Raw genomic sequence first — 16,053 nt, forward strand, 5'->3', positions numbered from 1 at the left:
CAACGTTCCCTCTCTGTCATGTTTGTCTGCTAATCAAATCAGAGGTGCAAATCTCACTCTGTGTCACTCTACATTGCACGCCGCACTTTTGCCCCAGTTGTCATGGCTGATATGCAGCCATCTGAGACGGGCAGACTGAGGAGGCTGCTGCATTTCTTCTGAGTAATTGGCATTCCACAAAGCAGAGAGAAGGGTGCACCGTTCCCAGCGGCACTGCAATGCCGGGTCGATGCGTGGAGTGAACGGAGCAAGCCCCTTTTTCAACTCCAAGCGCAAAAAATCCTTTTAATATGTTGTCCCCTTATAGAGGACGTATCAGATATTAAACTGATAAGAACAGATACTACACTTGATCTTAGCCAAAAGGCCGAGAAGCGATGAACCCTTGCTGTTTGCTGCCCCGCCCCACCTCCTGCACAGTTCTGGCTCGTCGTGGTGCAGTCGTTTCAAACGACCGCAAGAACGACTGCCGCTTGGCAGCTCCGCCCAGGAGCTCCTTGGTAAGTAGGTAAGTAAGTAAGTAAGTAAGTAAGTAAGTAAGTAAATAAGTAAGTAAGTGAGCTTTTGTTCATACAGCACTTTTTAAAACACACAGGCACAACGTGCTTTACAGACACGTACACGTGCAAAATCGAAACAGATGGATTAATAAAACAGACAAACACGACACAGAGAGAAATCAACCAAAATGAAATAAAACAGGACACGGGAAGAAGAAGGGAGGTATGCAGAAAGGCTTGCGGACGTCAATGGCCTTTGAGGCGTCTTTGAGGGAGGGACGCCCCACAACAGGGTTAATGTGGGACCTACGGCTAGTTCTGGTTAGAAGTCTAGCTGCTGTATTTTGGATTAACTGTAAACGTTTCAAAGAAGACTGACCGAGGCAGGTGTAGAGGGAGTTACAGTAGCCTAACCGGGAGAAAATGAACGCGTGGATTCATTGTTCAAGAACAACGGGGGACAATATAGGTCTTATTTTTGCAATATTTCTTAACTGAGGAAAACAGGACTGGACAAGCTCATTAACGGGACGGTCAAGCGTCGTATACTGGTCGAAGGTGATACCTTTAGAAGACCTTTGGCCGTGGACTTAAACGTTGGGGTGAAGCGGGCCGATGAACTGAGTAGCAGCGGTGACAAGGATCGGTGCTCCCACACATCTTGTTACAGACAGCTGTTTTTGCTTTTCACAAACACACGAGGCTCTGCCAAACTGCAAAGCCTGCCAGAAATAGATTTAACTCGTGGGTGTTCCTCTCCACGGAAGTCTTTAGTAAAAGGCGAAAGACTTGTACGTTATGAAGAGAAACCAGAGTAAGTACGGCCCGCTCCTCGACAGCAGCCGAAGGAGCCCAGTCGTCCCAGCCACAACCTTCACGGTGAGCCTCACTCACGCCTCCCGGGCCACACCCATTCCCCTACCCCGCACTGCGCTTCAGGGAGTTTTGGGTGCCGGGATTGCTCGTCTGTCACGTCGTTGCCACTAGACCTTCTGGGGCCTGTACTACGAAGCAGGTTCTACACGCCGGGGAGATATTTTCCTTAGCTGGCCTCCCCGAGCCTAACATTGGCCACCCGGATAACCAGTACTAGGAAGCTGCCTATCCACGAGGTCAAACGCGACAAAGAAGACCAGGAAATGCAGCCAAAGTACTACCGTCCCCCTCAGGCGCTGGAGAGGAGCAGGAGACATCAGAAGCGGATCAAAATGTGGAAACGCTTCACGATTTGGCGTGTCATCCTTTCGCAGGGGCCATGCTAATCTTCTCTGTATCGAATCCAATTTTTCATACGTGCTGCCGTAGCAAGCACACAAGTCCTCAGGCGCTGCTTCCCTTTTACTACCCCGTGGGCAGAATGGCCCCTTGACCGCGGTGCAGTCTGGAGGACAGTGGGCGGCACCATTAAGCACGACAAGCGCGAGGGATGGGGCCTTTCTGTCGTTGACATCGCTGTGTTTTCAGTTGCTATCAACTGCCTGCTACTTCTTCGCGCATGCTTGTGAAAATCACAAAGTGGGTAAGGCCAGAAATGACCTCGTGTCAAATGAGGGGGCCACGCACAATTTGTCTGTCACGCAGGAGGCTTCATTTGGGCCCCAAAGCTAAGCATCCACTCCTATGACGCATGACAGGACGGCTCTGAGCATCTGCCTGTGGCGTGTGTCCGACCTTGGTTGTCGCCCTTCTCTGAAAGCCAGCAGGGGGTGCCGGACTAGATGGCCCATTGGGTCAAAGAGGCCCTTTTTCGGGTAAGGCCGAGCCGACGACATTCTTGAGAATGTCGCTTTCGGTATGCACAAAATATATATTCTACATGTAACCGGCAAGAAACTTTGTCAGAGAGCAGGAACCTGTGATTGACATACCCCGCCGCAATGCTGAGGATTGGTTTTCAGACGCGGGCTACCAGACAACAAAAGTAGGCAGGTGGCCGCAGACACTCCAGTGAGGACAAACGCAGGGAAAATGCTGTGCAGATTCCACGTGTATTTCGCAGCTATTTGCAACACGGCAACGTTCCCTCTCTGTCATGTTTGTCTGCTAATCAAATCAGAGGTGCAAATCTCACTCTGTGTCACTCTACATTGCACGCCGCACTTTTGCCCCAGTTGTCATGGCTGATATACAGCCATCTGAGACGGGCAGACTGAGGAGGCTGCTGCATTTCTTCTGAGTAATTGGCATTCCACAAAGCAGAGAGAAGGGTGCACCGTTCCCAGCGGCACTGCAATGCCGGGTTGATGCGTGGAGTGAACGGAGCAAGCCCCTTTTTCAACTCCAAGTGCAAAAAATCCTTTTAATATGTTGTCCCCTTATAGAGGACGTATCAGATATTAAACTGATAAGAACAGATACTACACTTGATCTTAGCCAAAAGGCCGAGAAGCGATGAACCCTTGCTGTTTGCTGCCCCGCCCCACCTCCTGCACAGTTCTAGCTCGTCGTGGTGCAGTCGTTTCAAACGACCGCAAGAACGACTGCCGCTTGGCAGCTCCGCCCAGGAGCTCCTTGGTAAGTAGGTAAGTAGGTAAGTAAGTAAGTGAGCTTTTGTTCATACAGCACTTTTTAAAACACACAGGCACAACGTGCTTTACAGACACGTACACGTGCAAAATCGAAACAGATGGATTAATAAAACAGACAAACACGACACAGAGAGAAATCAACCAAAATGAAATAAAATAGGACACGGGAAGAAGAAGGGAGGTATGCAGAAAGGCTTGCGGACGTCAATGGCCTTTGAGGCGTCTTTGAGGGAGGGACGCCCCACAACAGGGTTAATGTGGGACCTACGGCTAGTTCTGGTTAGAAGTCTAGCTGCTGTATTTTGGATTAACTGTAAACGTTTCAAAGAAGACTGACCGAGGCAGGTGTAGAGGGAGTTACAGTAGCCTAACCGGGAGAAAATGAACGCGTGGATTCATTGTTCAAGAACAACGGGGGACAATATAGGTCTTATTTTTGCAATATTTCTTAACTGAGGAAAACAGGACTGGACAAGCTCATTAACGGGACGGTCAAGCGTCGTATACTGGTCGAAGGTGATACCTTTAGAAGACCTTTGGCCGTGGACTTAAACGTTGGGGTGAAGCGGGCCGATGAACTGAGTAGCAGCGGTGACAAGGATCGGTGCTCCCACACATCTTGTTACGGACAGCTGTTTTTGCTTTTCACAAACACACGAGACTCTGCCAAACTGCAAAGCCTGCCAAAAATAGATTTAACTCGTGGGTGTTCCTCTCCACGGAAGTCTTTAGTAAAAGGCGAAAGACTTGTACGTTATGAAGAGAAACCAGAGGAAGTACGGCCCTCTCCTGGACAGCTGCCGAAGGAGCCCAGTCGTCCCAGCCACAACCTTCACGGTGAGCCTCACTCACGCCTCATACGTGAGGTTCATCTCTGTATCCCGTCTTCTACTTTCGTCCTACTTCTGATCTCCCCGCCCAAAAGCCTTTTCTGAATTGGATCGGCTTGTCTTACTTTAGCTGTAGCCAATCAAAAGGCTCCGATCTATTGCAGCGTTTGATTTGCTGTCCTATATTCAAACTGTCATTCTCTGATTGGCTGCATGGCCCCTAGCCCTCCAGCAGCGAAACTCGGCCCATTCTTGGTCATTCTTCATTTGAACGTTGTATCTGCAGAAAGAGAGAAGAGAGTAACGTTATGAAATATACGTTATCATGTAATGTAAATATAATTTGAGTCATTTGAACAACAGTCGGTAATCTGTGACCGACTGTTTTTCCTTATCATGTAATGTTAATGTAATGTATGACAATGGCATTTACTCGTTTGAACGAGCTAACATTTTGCTAACGTCAGCCAAACGGTCGATGTTAAAATGTGAAAGGTCGATGTTAAAATGTCAGTAATTGTTCAGATACACCAAGTGCTTTTAATTGTCAACATATCTTGAACTTTTGTCGTCTTTCCGACCATATCTGATGTCTAAATACCGCGCATGCAGCACGACGTCACGATATTGCTGGTATTTTACACGTTTTCCGCCTGCAAATCAAACGAAAATACCATTCAGTTGTATGTGTAAATCTGTTTGTATGTGTGTATCTGTCTGTAAGTATTGAAAGCATTATGACATAACTACACTCTTATTACACAATTAATAGGCTCAAGTCATGTGTAATGCGATCATTTTTCAAAATAAACTCTCTCAAATAAACGGTTAGATTATTCTGAAGTAATTATGTTTGTATTTTAATAGATTTATGTTTATATTCTGTGTGTTTAACAATTATTTTGTTAAAACATAAAAAAAAATGTTTTATCCCAATAAGATAAAGGCAATATAAATAATATTCTTATTTTCTGACTCTTTGCAGAATGGACTTCATCCTTGTCATCCTTGTGTCCCACCAGAAGGAGAGAGAAGGTGGGGACACATCCCAGTCGCCCCTTTCCGCCAATAAAGATGCCCTCACCTCCTACGCACAGCTGTTCCCCCAGATGACGGCAGCCATCCAGCAGCGTAGGATGCGTGAGGGCACTCTGTCGGTGAGGGGCATGGACCAGATGCTGGTGGGGTTCGGTGCTCATGGCAGGGAGACGGCAATCCCTGTATGAGTCAACCAGCAGCGAGAGTCAAACGTAAGTATTGCAAACGACAGTGCAGGTGACAATGTGTGATAAGGTGTGACCTAATGCCTTGCTTTGTTTTGTTGTTGTCATGTCTGTAGCTATGTGCAGTGGCTGAGGAAGCAGAAAGTGAAGGTGGGGTCCCGGATGCACACGCTGCAGGCATACGTGCTGGGCCGGGACATGGCTGCACAGCAGACAGCACTGCAGCCTTCATCAAGTAAGTTCACATACTGCTCCCAAGTATTGTCATTCTGAGCGTTCATTTGTGTCATGCACACAGGCGCTGCTGCATCCGCGGACCCCTCAGAGCCTTCGGACGACGTGCTCCTCGCCACCGCCATGGAGGTTGACTCTCAGCGTGAGTGTGTATATATATATGAATACAAACATCCCTATTTGTGTATCAGCGGTAATAGAGTGACAAGAGTGAGTGGCCCTGTATTTCACAGTTGTCAGGGACGCCCCACCAGCTGTCTCCCCGCCTGGACCCTCCCTGCCGCCTGCTGTCCCCCCTGCTGGCGACGGCCCGGGGCAGCCGGCAAACCTGGCCTCCAGCTCTGGCGCAGAGGTAGGTAGAAGTGAATTGTTGAGATGGTCATATGAAACCGCTTGATTTGAATATTTATATTGACCGAGCGACTCTTCACAGCTGCTGCCAAGGAGCTGGAGGCTGACACTGCCGGAGGAGCAACAGGACTGGCTGGGCCGGGCCCGGTTCACCAGAGGTGCAGGCGGGCAGCCCGTCCTCACCAGCGAGCTCCGCCTGTGGTGGTTCCCCCCCGGAGACCGGCCCCTCTACACGCAGCCCCCCACCTCAGCCCACGCCTTCTTCCAGAGCCGGTTCTTCCTGTGGGCACCCTACAGGATGTGGGCATACAGGCTTGTATGCCCCACCTGTGGACGCAGACTGACCGACGCTGGCCTGTACAAGACCGTCCGGAGGGTCTTGGACAGAGCAGCTGGTATTTCATGGGCACGGAGTACCTGGAGTGCTGTTCATGTCACAGGAAGTATGCGGCGTGGGCACAGAACATCTTGGAGCAGCTGGACCTGGCACACCAGAAGCGTTTTCCAGCTGTTCTCACGTACAAGTAAGCAGAGATATGATTGATGACCGGCTGTTTGAATATATGTAATATCTGTACCTTTTGCTGACTGGCCGTCCTGTGCTTCTCCTCCCCTCCAAACCCACCCCACAGGTTGTCCTGCGATAAGACGGTGATTGGGCTGCTAAAGGAGCGCACTTTGGGGAACAGTGCGTCTTGCCTCTGCGCTGCTTTGGTGGAGCAGCACACCAGAGAGTGGATGACGCGGTCGATGACGTATCTTTCCGTGCTCTGCAAGCTTCGCGTACCAGGTGTGGCGCAGCAGCGGCAGGTGTCCCTCCTGCCCATGCACCCGGTACCCAGTGTACCCTGGCTGCTGTCTGTGTATGCGAGGGAGGCCCTCACTCGCCTGAAGGAGACAAAGGCCAGGGTCACGTCCATCTTCGGCAACATCTTAAAGATGGACTCCACCAAGACGGCAAGCTTTGAGTATTGTGAAGCATGCACTGTTAAGCGTGCCATGTGATGTGATGTGACGTAACATAGCTGTTTTTTTTTTTAATGCCTCTTTCCTTTCCCATGCAGATGACAAAGAAGCTTGCGGGTGAAGCCGCCGGTACAGCCGCCTGGGTCACAAACGTGGGCAGGTGCTCATGTCTGTCCTCATGGACTCCGAGGGGGACGGACTTTTGCCTATGGTGGCTGGACTCATGCGGCGGTACAGAGACGCCGGAAAGACCCCTCCGCAGGTCTTGTACGTGGACCGGGACTGCTGTGCCAACACTGGACGCTGCAAGGTACGCTGCGGCCCTTCATTAAAAACCCACTCAGTCATGCATTGACTGAAGCAGTCTATAAAGATGATTCTGTTTTGTTGACAGGTGGCAGCCATGTTCGGTGAGTGGGACCAGCTGGTGGTGTGCCTGGACGTGTGGCACCTCATGCGACGCTTCGCGAGGGGTGTCACCACCGATAGCCACCAGCTGTATGGCCTCTTCATGGCGCGTGTGTTCTTGGCCATTTTCGAGTGGGACAGGGGCGACGTGGACCGCCTGACAGAGGCCAAGCAGTCCGAGGAGGGGAGGGACGCCTACATCAAACTGTCAGCCAGGGAGCTCGCCCATTACTGCTGCCGCCGCACCAGGGGTGTGGAGGAGACAGAGCAGCTCCTCAAGGAGGTGCTGGACTCCTTCTGGGAGGCGACCGACACCAGGTTGGAGGACATTTGGAGCACACAGCGTCGTCACCTATACTGCATTGAGGACCCGCAGGGAGTGCAGCTTTATGCCAAGACGGGGGAGCTGACCAAAGGGGGGGTCAGGCTTCCCGTCTTCCACTGCACCAGAGGCTCCACTTCCCTGGAGTCATTCCACCTCCACTTGTGCCGCTTCATTCCAGGTGAGTGTGAAATGTATACGTCTGGAGCACGGCATATGAGCGTGTTCAGCTTGTGGTGTGTGTGTGTGTTTATTTTTTCATCCTCTCTTTCTTGTCACAGGCACGTCTGCCAGCGCCCTATACTTCCAGGTGTACCTGCTGGAGGGCCTGGTGAGGTGGAATGAAAATTGTGCCAGGGCAGCAGTGGAGGACGGCCAGAGGACGACACTGTGTTGCTACAGTGCCCAGCTGCAGCATGGCTTCAACCAGCTCACCCAGGAGTTCCTGGGTCTGACGCTGGTTGAGAATTACACACGGCCTGGGGAGTACACAGGTAACCTCACCAGGAAGAACTCTTTTGGGCAAGCAGGCAGGGACATGCAGCTGACAGCTTTAATAATTGTATAGTAATCGCATATGTTGTGTTTATTGTTCAGGGGAGCTCATTGGGGTGGAGTACCTGTACTCCCAGACGAGCGCTGTGCTGCAGCAGGATGCAGGCCAGGAGCGGGAGGAAGAGGAGGACAACGAGGACGACGAGGGCTTCCAGGAGGACTGGAGGATATGAGGTTCGCAGGACACCTCGACAGTCTCCTCCGGCCGTCTCGGCCTGCCACCCCCACCACACCGGAGTCGATGGAGGAAGAGGAAGAGGTAAGCACACTCAAGTCTGTTGTCATTTACAATCATCTCCGCACAGAGCAGCTGTGTGTGTATTGATAACTTTTAACCAGACTCTATGTTTGTTGCAGGATGTACGCGGTCCAGACGGTCACAAAGGGTACCAGCACGCTGTCCGTCTGGCCCATGCCCTCGTAGAGCTGCGTCACCACGCCTATGTGACGCACCGGCAGGTGACGGAGATTGTCGCGCTCTGGCAGAAGCTGTCAGACAGGGACAAGGCGACTATCTCCTTCCCCCCACGCCACCAGGACCAGCTTGTCAAGGGCCGGTTCAAGACCGGCCCTTCGAGACTGGCCAACATGCCGGGTGTGGACAGCGTGAAGTGGTAAGTGTAGCATCTGCAAGCTAAAATGCTTTGTTGTTGCTATAGTATATGAGTGTGTATATATATAATATATATGACTATACTGTCACTGTACTGTGACGTACTGAAGCAGGAATGCACCCAATCCTCTGAGATCTTGAAATGGCCAGAACAGAACAGGGCAATTATAAGAAATGATCAAACAGGCCTGAGACTTAATGAATAAACGTTTATTATTAGCCATGTCTAACAGAGGTCCCTCTCTCTCTCCCTCCCTGTGCAGGTCCTACATTGGCCAAGGCGTGGGTCCAGCACAGTCTCCAAAAGCCAGCAGGATGGTGGAGGCCATGTTTTTGGAGCTGTGCCATATTCACTACGAGGGCCGTACTCTCGCCGGGGTCCGGGTTAAGCACTGGGGGGGTGTCAAGAGGGACTACTGTCTCATCAGAGGCAATGTGCAGAAAGGACCTCATGGCAGTCACCAACCTCCAGCTTTATGACATCAACCACTGGACCCTTCTGCAGTGGTAAGACTTGTTTGTTTCAGCATGTCATGCAGTGATTGTAAGAATGTTAACAGTGGAAGGAGATGCTGATGATGATCTGTATAATAATGAATTTATTTCCATCAGGCACAACGACGGGGCAACGCGATGATGACGGAAACGGTGCGCGTAGCTGTTCCAGGGGCCACCTGCAAGCACTCCACAACGGAGCAGCTGGGTGCAGCCAGGGCTCCGCTGAAGGAGCCTTTTCAGCCTGACCAGCCTATGGCTTTCCATCCGCCAGAGGACGCCTCTGGTCAGGCTGCCACTTGCTGTGGGCCCCTGGCACCGCAGCTGTTTGACGTCATCAACACAAGTGCCAATGCAGCCTCCTCCTTCTCCGTCACAGACACCCCTTCTGCCTCCACCTCAGCTGCAGCCACCGCCTCTGCCCCCAGTGAGCCCCGCTCCACAGCATGGCAGAGGAAGGTCTGGGAGGAGCTGCAGCGACAGGCCCAGGAGGAGGGTGCTCTCCTCAACAGGTCTAGAAAGGACTTCCAGCACTTTCTGTGCAAGTGCTGTGGCCAGCCAAAGACCAAAGAATACGGCCACAGTCACTACAGAGGAGAACACTTTTGCTCCTGGGCCGAGGGCCGCTCGGTGGAAGAATGGCTGGCAGAGAAAAGGAGCCAGGAACCCAAAAAGGTCGGTTAACTGATATTATACACAGTGACATGCTTCAAACACCAGCCTCACATCATTGTTATTGCTATTTCATTATTGCTGGTGTTACATTTACCTGTCTCTGATAGTCATGTTAATCTTGCTGCCTGCAGACTGAAGCCACCCAGCCTGCCACCCTGCTTGCCCCAAAGACTGCCCGAAACATTGCCCGAAAGACTGCCCCACAGCCTCCCCCATAAACTGCCAGGCTCACAGGCCTGCCCCACAGCTCAAGGTTCATCGGAGAATGAGGATGACGACCAGCTGATGATGAAGCAGATGGCTGCTCCTCCTCCTCCTGTGGCAGGAAGAGCTCCACCTCCCTCACCTGTTGTGAACATTGAACATTTTGTAGCTGGGTGTTTAAAGCAGCAGCTCAGTGAACTGCGCTTTTTTGTTGTGTTGCAGCTCCTCCTGCCGGGAGCTTGGAGGAGCAGCCTGCCTCCAGAGCAGTAGGACTGGGTCAGCAAGGCCCTGTTTGTACCGGACCAGACAGGGAGGGCAGTCCTGTCTGAGGAGCTCCAGCTGTGGTACCACACGCCTGGTCCCCAGTCGGTTTACAGCCAGCGTCCCTCCAGCCCTGAAGCCTTCTTTCAGCGGCCCTTCTTCTTCTGGGCTCTGTATCGGATGTGGCTCTAACACCTCAAGTGTCCAGACTGCAAGCACAAGCTGACCAGCTGCGCAATCTATAAAACGATGCGCAAAGGACCCGGTACAACCAGAAGAGGAGGGACAAGACAGCAGTGGAGAGGAATAAGAAAGAACAGGAGGAGTGTGTGAGAGAGAGAGAGAGAAAGATGTGTAAATATGCTATCGCAATGTTGTACTGTATGCAGCCATGCCCCTAAAGCCAATTGAGTTGAAATGGATATCTTCTATAATGTTGCACTGCATGAATGTTCACTATCATGCATCACTCGGGTGTTCTCCTCATCACAGAGATATCAGAGTACAGAAAAACAAAAAGTCACAAAGGATCTGCACTGACATAGCAGCGATTGTTTTGTGAGATATACAATGCATTGGACCATAACCCTAACCCTCAGTAACACTGTGACATTTTAAGATGTGTTCAGATGTGTTTCCACTTTAATTGACGTTTTGTAAAGACACAGATGTTCTCAGGTAGCCGCCCTCCCTCCTGATAAAGGTGCTTGTTAATGTGTTCATTCTTAATACAGTATGCACTGTGCTGGACCTCAGTTACACTGTGAATCCCTGATATTAAACTGTGTTCTGCCTCAAATGCTCTGTCTGATGTATACACTGTGTTGTTACAGTTGGCTTGTATTCATCACTGCCTTGAAAGGAATAAATTTAGATGCATTTCAAAGTCAGATTCTCTTCTCTGTCTTCTTCCATTATTGTTTGCAAGATTCCAGTTACACCAAAAAACATAACAACACATTTTTACAGATGTAATGAAACATTTACTACAGAGATGCTGCTGCTACTACTACTACACAGCTATTACTGCACATGGACTTTTCTAAACACATAGATAGGACAGTTTCTCACACTAAAGCCTCGCCCCTGCTCTCTGTGTCCACACACACACAGGTGAAGTCTTATGAAGTGGCTTGTAACCTCCTTGTATACATGCTAATTCACACAGGTATAGTCTTCAAGTCTGGCCCTCAACTACCTGTCACCCAACTGCCATATCCCCTAGCCCTCACTGATGACCATTGGCCAGATGAAGTCTTTGAAGTGGCTTGCAACAATTACCTGCCCCCCACCTACCCGCCACCTGCCATACCCCCTAGCCTACAGTGATGGCCATTGGCCAGAAAGTGCTGCTTGTTAAATGCAGAGAGAGAATGCTGATTGGTTGAAGGAAACCTGGTTCACAGGTTATTTGGTTGAAAGAGCCGCCTGACATTAACCTGGATTAGTTCGCTGTTTCACGCACACCAAGCTGCAGAGCTTTTTGTCTTTGTATCGTTCTCTCAGGTTAGTGCTTGATGTATGACTTTGTCACTGTCTCATTGTAATTCTCACTGTATTGTACTGCACTACACTGCCTGTTTGAACATTAAAATATGTACTTTTCTTCTGTGCAGGATGGAATACAGAAAGGCTACAAAAAAACCAGGCACCTGGAGCAGGAGGCTGACAGGAAAAGAAAAGGTGTGTACAGTAGCTGGCATACTTGTGCAAACATTTTACATTTCATTTCATTACATTTCAAAAATAGTAATTACTGAAATTACAATTTGATGTTCTCTTGCCAGACATCAGTGAAGCTGAGGAGGACAGCAGTGGCAGTGGCAGCAGCAGCCACAGCCTGTGGCAGCCACAGGACAGGGCAGAACTCAGTGAAACTGAAAATGATGGCAGCAGCAGCAGCAGCACATTGGGCCAGCCACAGGAGAGGGCCTCAACGAGCACCAAACCCACAAGGTGCACATTGTACAGGAGGAAGAAGAGGGCAGAGGAGGACAAGGAGATCCTCTCAAAAGCCAAGGGCAGCACACAGGGGAAGCCTGGGGACCCCTGTAGCGAACCCAGACACCGGGCATGCTTTCTATGAAGGACAGATTTTCTGTTTTGTGCACTGTAATAATGTGCTCACCAGTATGGCAGAGACTTTGCACTTGGAAGTTTTTCAGTGGGCCAAACGAGCCACCAGTCCTTTTACCCCCTCCATCTTGGTAATGGCGTAAAATGCGGCATTGGAGAACTTCTCATTCGCGTTTTTCTGCAAACACAGAAGATCATCACCTATGAGGCCCAGTGCCCCAAAAAGAATGGCTTGTCCAAACACTTTTGTCTCCATGAATTCTTCAGTGCTTTTTCAAACAAACATAAGGGTACATTTCAGTACAGTTGGCACCTGCCGTGGATTAGTGGATGATGTAGCCATCAAAGATTGTCAGTTAACTCTGCTCATCACACTTGATCTTAGCCAAAAGGCTGAGAGGCAATGAACTCTTGCTGTTTGCTGCCCCGGACCACCTGTTTCTTGAGTTAACCGTGCAAAGCTCGCTTTGTTTCCCCTTGCTCCTCAGTGCCTGAATGGGCTGCAAGCCTTCATGGCTTCCAAGGGCAGAACACCACCATATGCCTCTAAAATTCAGCCAGTTTTGGGCTCACCTGAAATACACTGGGAAAGATGACCCTCCCAATCTTGATTTTATTTGATTTGATGTAGGCGAACTTCTGTTCGAACCCTGTTGGATTAATGCAAATGATGTTTACTCCTTTATCACATTACCAAACAGAAAACAGTTTGAGCTATGTTTTTTCCAAGAAGCCCCCCTGAGACGCTTTCTTGAAATTCATGCCTTCAAAACTGGAGATCCCAAATGGAAAGACTGGTCAACTGAATCATCCATTCAAATGGACATCATCACACTGGTCATCTAGTATTGGATATTGTATTAGTCCAAAGCACTGGACGGATAGAATACCAGACCATGACATCAAGCTGTATTTGCAAAGGTACTGTGACACTTTGCAAACATTTAAACCTGTGGACAGAGGAGCCTCCCCTGGAGTGGATTTGCAGCCCTCAGCATCTCTGCCTAAGGATCCCCCCTCTTTGTAAGGTGAGAGGAGCTTAAACATCGATAGTGTGGTAGACAGTGATTACAGTGATGATGTTAGTGATGATGATGATTGTGAGCAGTGATATGAGAGTATGAGTGGGAGCCCAAGCTCTGACTTCAACACCAACATGTTAACAGAAGGCCAGCAAACCTGAAGCACTCTTCTACCTCCCCCATCTGATGCTGATTCAGCTCCATCTGAATGTAATTCAGACCCTTTCTTCATTACACCAAAGTTCATGGCACCAAGTCTCAAAGTGAAATGCCTTTTACAATCATTAGAAAGTAGAGACAAGCTCAGAGTATCCTTCATAAAAGAGAAACACTTTTTTGATGATAAACCATCACCATAGATCTGACACCTTAACTCTTTACTATGAGTTTTCTTAAAATTGCCACCCAGAATGTTTGAGGTATTCAGTCATTTGCTTCAAAACAACAGAAAATGAAGTTTTTAATGAATACTGATATCATTGATATCATGTGTCTATAAGAAATACTGAAAACGAACCATGATGTGGAGAAAGTGATTAAACAGTAGCCAAATGGAAAATGTGTCACATCAATAGGTGAAAACTGTGCTAATAGCATTGGTATTTTCTTTAAAACCCATGATGTTCTGATTCATAGGAGAGGAGACATTATTCCAGTTAGACTACTCATGTTAGACTGTTTTAATTGAGAAGAAAAGTACTGTATTATTAATGTTTACACTGTTCCAGATGCATGACAGAAAAGCTGTTTATTTAGAACTAGGCTATTCTGCTTCAATTAATCCACTGTTGGGACAGGTAGGAGTGTGTTTGGTTATTAGTAATAATTCATAATTATCATAGATATTTATTATTTATGAAATCAGGATATTGTTAATATTAATCAATAATTCAGGCACCAACTGTTAAAGAGCCTCACAGGGGAGACACAACTGTCAGATCTGTGAAGAGCACAGTTTGTTATTAGCAATAAATAACAATTACCAGTGATAATTAATTAATTATAAAAATCAACAGAATTAATATGAATTAACAAATAGGGGGCACCACCTGGAAACCGGGACCAATAACCAAAACAGGGTAGTCTCATAAAAGAGTTCACCTAGAATGTTAATACCTGAGGGATATCAACATTCAAAGGTGAACAAAGAAGGGTTGAAGCCTTCAGGCTTTGTTTTGCATGCAGGCCTTTCTTTGTGTGACCCCATGGTTGAGGCCCAACACACACTAAACAAATGGCCTTTTGAGACGTTGCTTACATCCAGATTAATTAGCTCTAGAGTACAGAGTCTCAGAATAAGTTAATCAAGGACTAGTCAGATCATCTTCTGGAAGCCCATTTAGATTAATGATGTGCACATAGTACTAAGATGAGGATGCTATAAAAACCTGGGCTGGAATACTTCTATATAAGCATTAAGTACTGTGTGGAACTGGAGTTAGAAACCTGACCCAACCAAAGAATGGACAAAGGTGAAAGAAAACATTCAAAGAATTTCAGTGAAATTGAAAAGACCCTCTTTAAAGCAAATTGTGTTAAAGTACCAATAACAATATAATTCAGGAACAGAAAACAACAAGAGGAATGCATGGACTGCCATTTTGAATGAATTCAACTCCAACTGGACAACCTCAGGTAAGATTATTCATTGTTGGCCCAATTTTACTAATCATTCACTTTGAAATTTTTGTTTTCTTATGTAACATAACAGAAATTTAACATAAACACTGGGGTAATGTGCATCCCCACGCCTGTCGGTGCCTTGTGCTCAAGTGGGCTATCTCGTTAGGCCTTTCTGTGTGTAGTTTGCATATTATCCCCTCTCACATGGGTGTCTTCCATATAACATCAAAAGAACCCCCATTAAAAACATGCAGAATGTTCTCCTGTCCTGTCCCTTACTATGACTGGACATTTGGAATTGGTCCCCGGGTGTTGGATAGGGCTGCCTACTGCTGGACTGATTAGATGAAACTAGAGGGTGAACAAGAAATTTGTCTATGCATACCCGCTGTCACCAATTACCACTATGTTGTCCCTCTTCAAACTGAACGCACAAAGAGGAGTTCACTAGCAAGGACCACACCATCAACGAAATGCGTTTGGATGGTTTATTGAGGAAAACAATTAATGTTCATAGTTCTTTCAGTTGCTGACTGCGTTGTGGGGAAGCTTACGGGGAATCCGCCGCAGCACCCGGGCAACAGCGGACCCCCTCAGGAACCTACAAAGGAGAGGAAGAATCATGAAGAAACAGGAAGAGAGAAATAGGGTCGGAGGGAGGGGCGCAGAATATGAGAGCGGAAGAAGCGGAGAGGGTTAGGTGGTATTTATAGGAATGCCAGTAGAAGCGTAATTGAGGTGTGGTCCTGCTCCTGAAACTTTGCTGAATAGCTTCAATTCACTAGCAAGGACCACACCATCAACGAAATGCGTTTGGATGATTTATTGAGGAAAACAATTAACGTGCATAGTTCTTTCAGTTGCTGACTGCGTTGTGGGGAAGCTTACGGGGAATCCACCGCAGCACCTGGGCAACAGCGGACCCCCAAAAACCTCTAGTTACTTAAGATAAGGTTGAGCCAATCTGAGATCTTTGAGATTTCGATGGGTGTAGCAATGATTTGTTTGGGAGGAAAGCTGGCCCATGAATTGTATGAAGGCTGAAAGTGGCGGCTCTGGTCTTGAAGGACTGTCCGGCGAAATTAATTGGAATTGCAAGTAATGCGTTGGTCTCAGAAGGATTAGCAGAGATTGACTTTGAAGTAGAATTAAGTATGGTTGACTGGA

General features: G+C 48.4%; 3 protein-coding genes and 5 non-coding genes across 11 annotated transcripts; 3 read left to right on the plus strand and 5 right to left on the minus strand.

Moving 5' to 3' along the window:
- Positions 1–188: 188 nt before the first annotated feature.
- Positions 189–379, minus strand: LOC122991197. The gene has a single exon (XR_006405613.1). It is a non-coding gene; the product is annotated as a U2 spliceosomal RNA (small nuclear RNA).
- Positions 380–461: 82 nt separating this feature from the next.
- Positions 462–6,420, plus strand: LOC122991085. Of its 4 annotated transcripts, none has more exons than XM_044364710.1 (7): positions 462–500; positions 4,844–5,108; positions 5,198–5,316; positions 5,380–5,457; positions 5,549–5,667; positions 5,749–6,190; positions 6,299–6,420. In XM_044364710.1, exons 2-7 carry the CDS (start codon positions 5,056–5,058, stop codon positions 6,319–6,321), a joined length of 834 nt encoding a protein of 277 aa, XP_044220645.1. In that variant the 5' UTR covers positions 462–500; positions 4,844–5,055; the 3' UTR covers positions 6,322–6,420. The 4 variants fall into 4 exon arrangements, with proteins under 4 accessions (XP_044220645.1, XP_044220647.1, XP_044220644.1 ...); XM_044364712.1 differs by lacking the exon at positions 462–500 and adding an exon at positions 2,986–3,014; XM_044364709.1 differs by lacking the exon at positions 462–500 and adding an exon at positions 2,992–3,022.
- Positions 1,203–1,318, minus strand: LOC122991380. The gene has a single exon (XR_006405779.1). It is a non-coding gene; the product is annotated as a U5 spliceosomal RNA (small nuclear RNA).
- On the minus strand, positions 1,706–1,812 carry LOC122991455. Its single transcript, XR_006405852.1, has one exon. It is a non-coding gene; the product is annotated as a U6 spliceosomal RNA (small nuclear RNA).
- LOC122991208 lies at positions 2,703–2,893 on the minus strand. Its single transcript, XR_006405624.1, has one exon. It is a non-coding gene; the product is annotated as a U2 spliceosomal RNA (small nuclear RNA).
- On the minus strand, positions 3,689–3,804 carry LOC122991379. The gene has a single exon (XR_006405778.1). It is a non-coding gene; the product is annotated as a U5 spliceosomal RNA (small nuclear RNA).
- Positions 6,421–6,820: 400 nt separating the features above from the next.
- Positions 6,821–8,171, plus strand: LOC122991087. Its single transcript, XM_044364715.1, has 4 exons — positions 6,821–6,942; positions 7,027–7,543; positions 7,644–7,856; positions 7,960–8,171. The coding sequence occupies exons 1-4, from the start codon at positions 6,841–6,843 to the stop codon at positions 8,088–8,090; spliced, it is 963 nt and encodes a 320-aa protein (XP_044220650.1). The 5' UTR covers positions 6,821–6,840; the 3' UTR covers positions 8,091–8,171.
- A 974-nt stretch (positions 8,172–9,145) lies between these two features.
- LOC122991086 lies at positions 9,146–11,110 on the plus strand. Its single transcript, XM_044364713.1, has 2 exons — positions 9,146–9,700; positions 9,832–11,110. The coding sequence occupies exons 1-2, from the start codon at positions 9,164–9,166 to the stop codon at positions 9,916–9,918; spliced, it is 624 nt and encodes a 207-aa protein (XP_044220648.1). The 5' UTR covers positions 9,146–9,163; the 3' UTR covers positions 9,919–11,110.
- Positions 11,111–16,053: the final 4,943 nt, after the last annotated feature.

This window comes from Thunnus albacares, chromosome 10 (assembly GCF_914725855.1).
Source record: "Thunnus albacares chromosome 10, fThuAlb1.1, whole genome shotgun sequence".
Classification (NCBI taxonomy): domain Eukaryota; kingdom Metazoa; phylum Chordata; class Actinopteri; order Scombriformes; family Scombridae; genus Thunnus; species Thunnus albacares.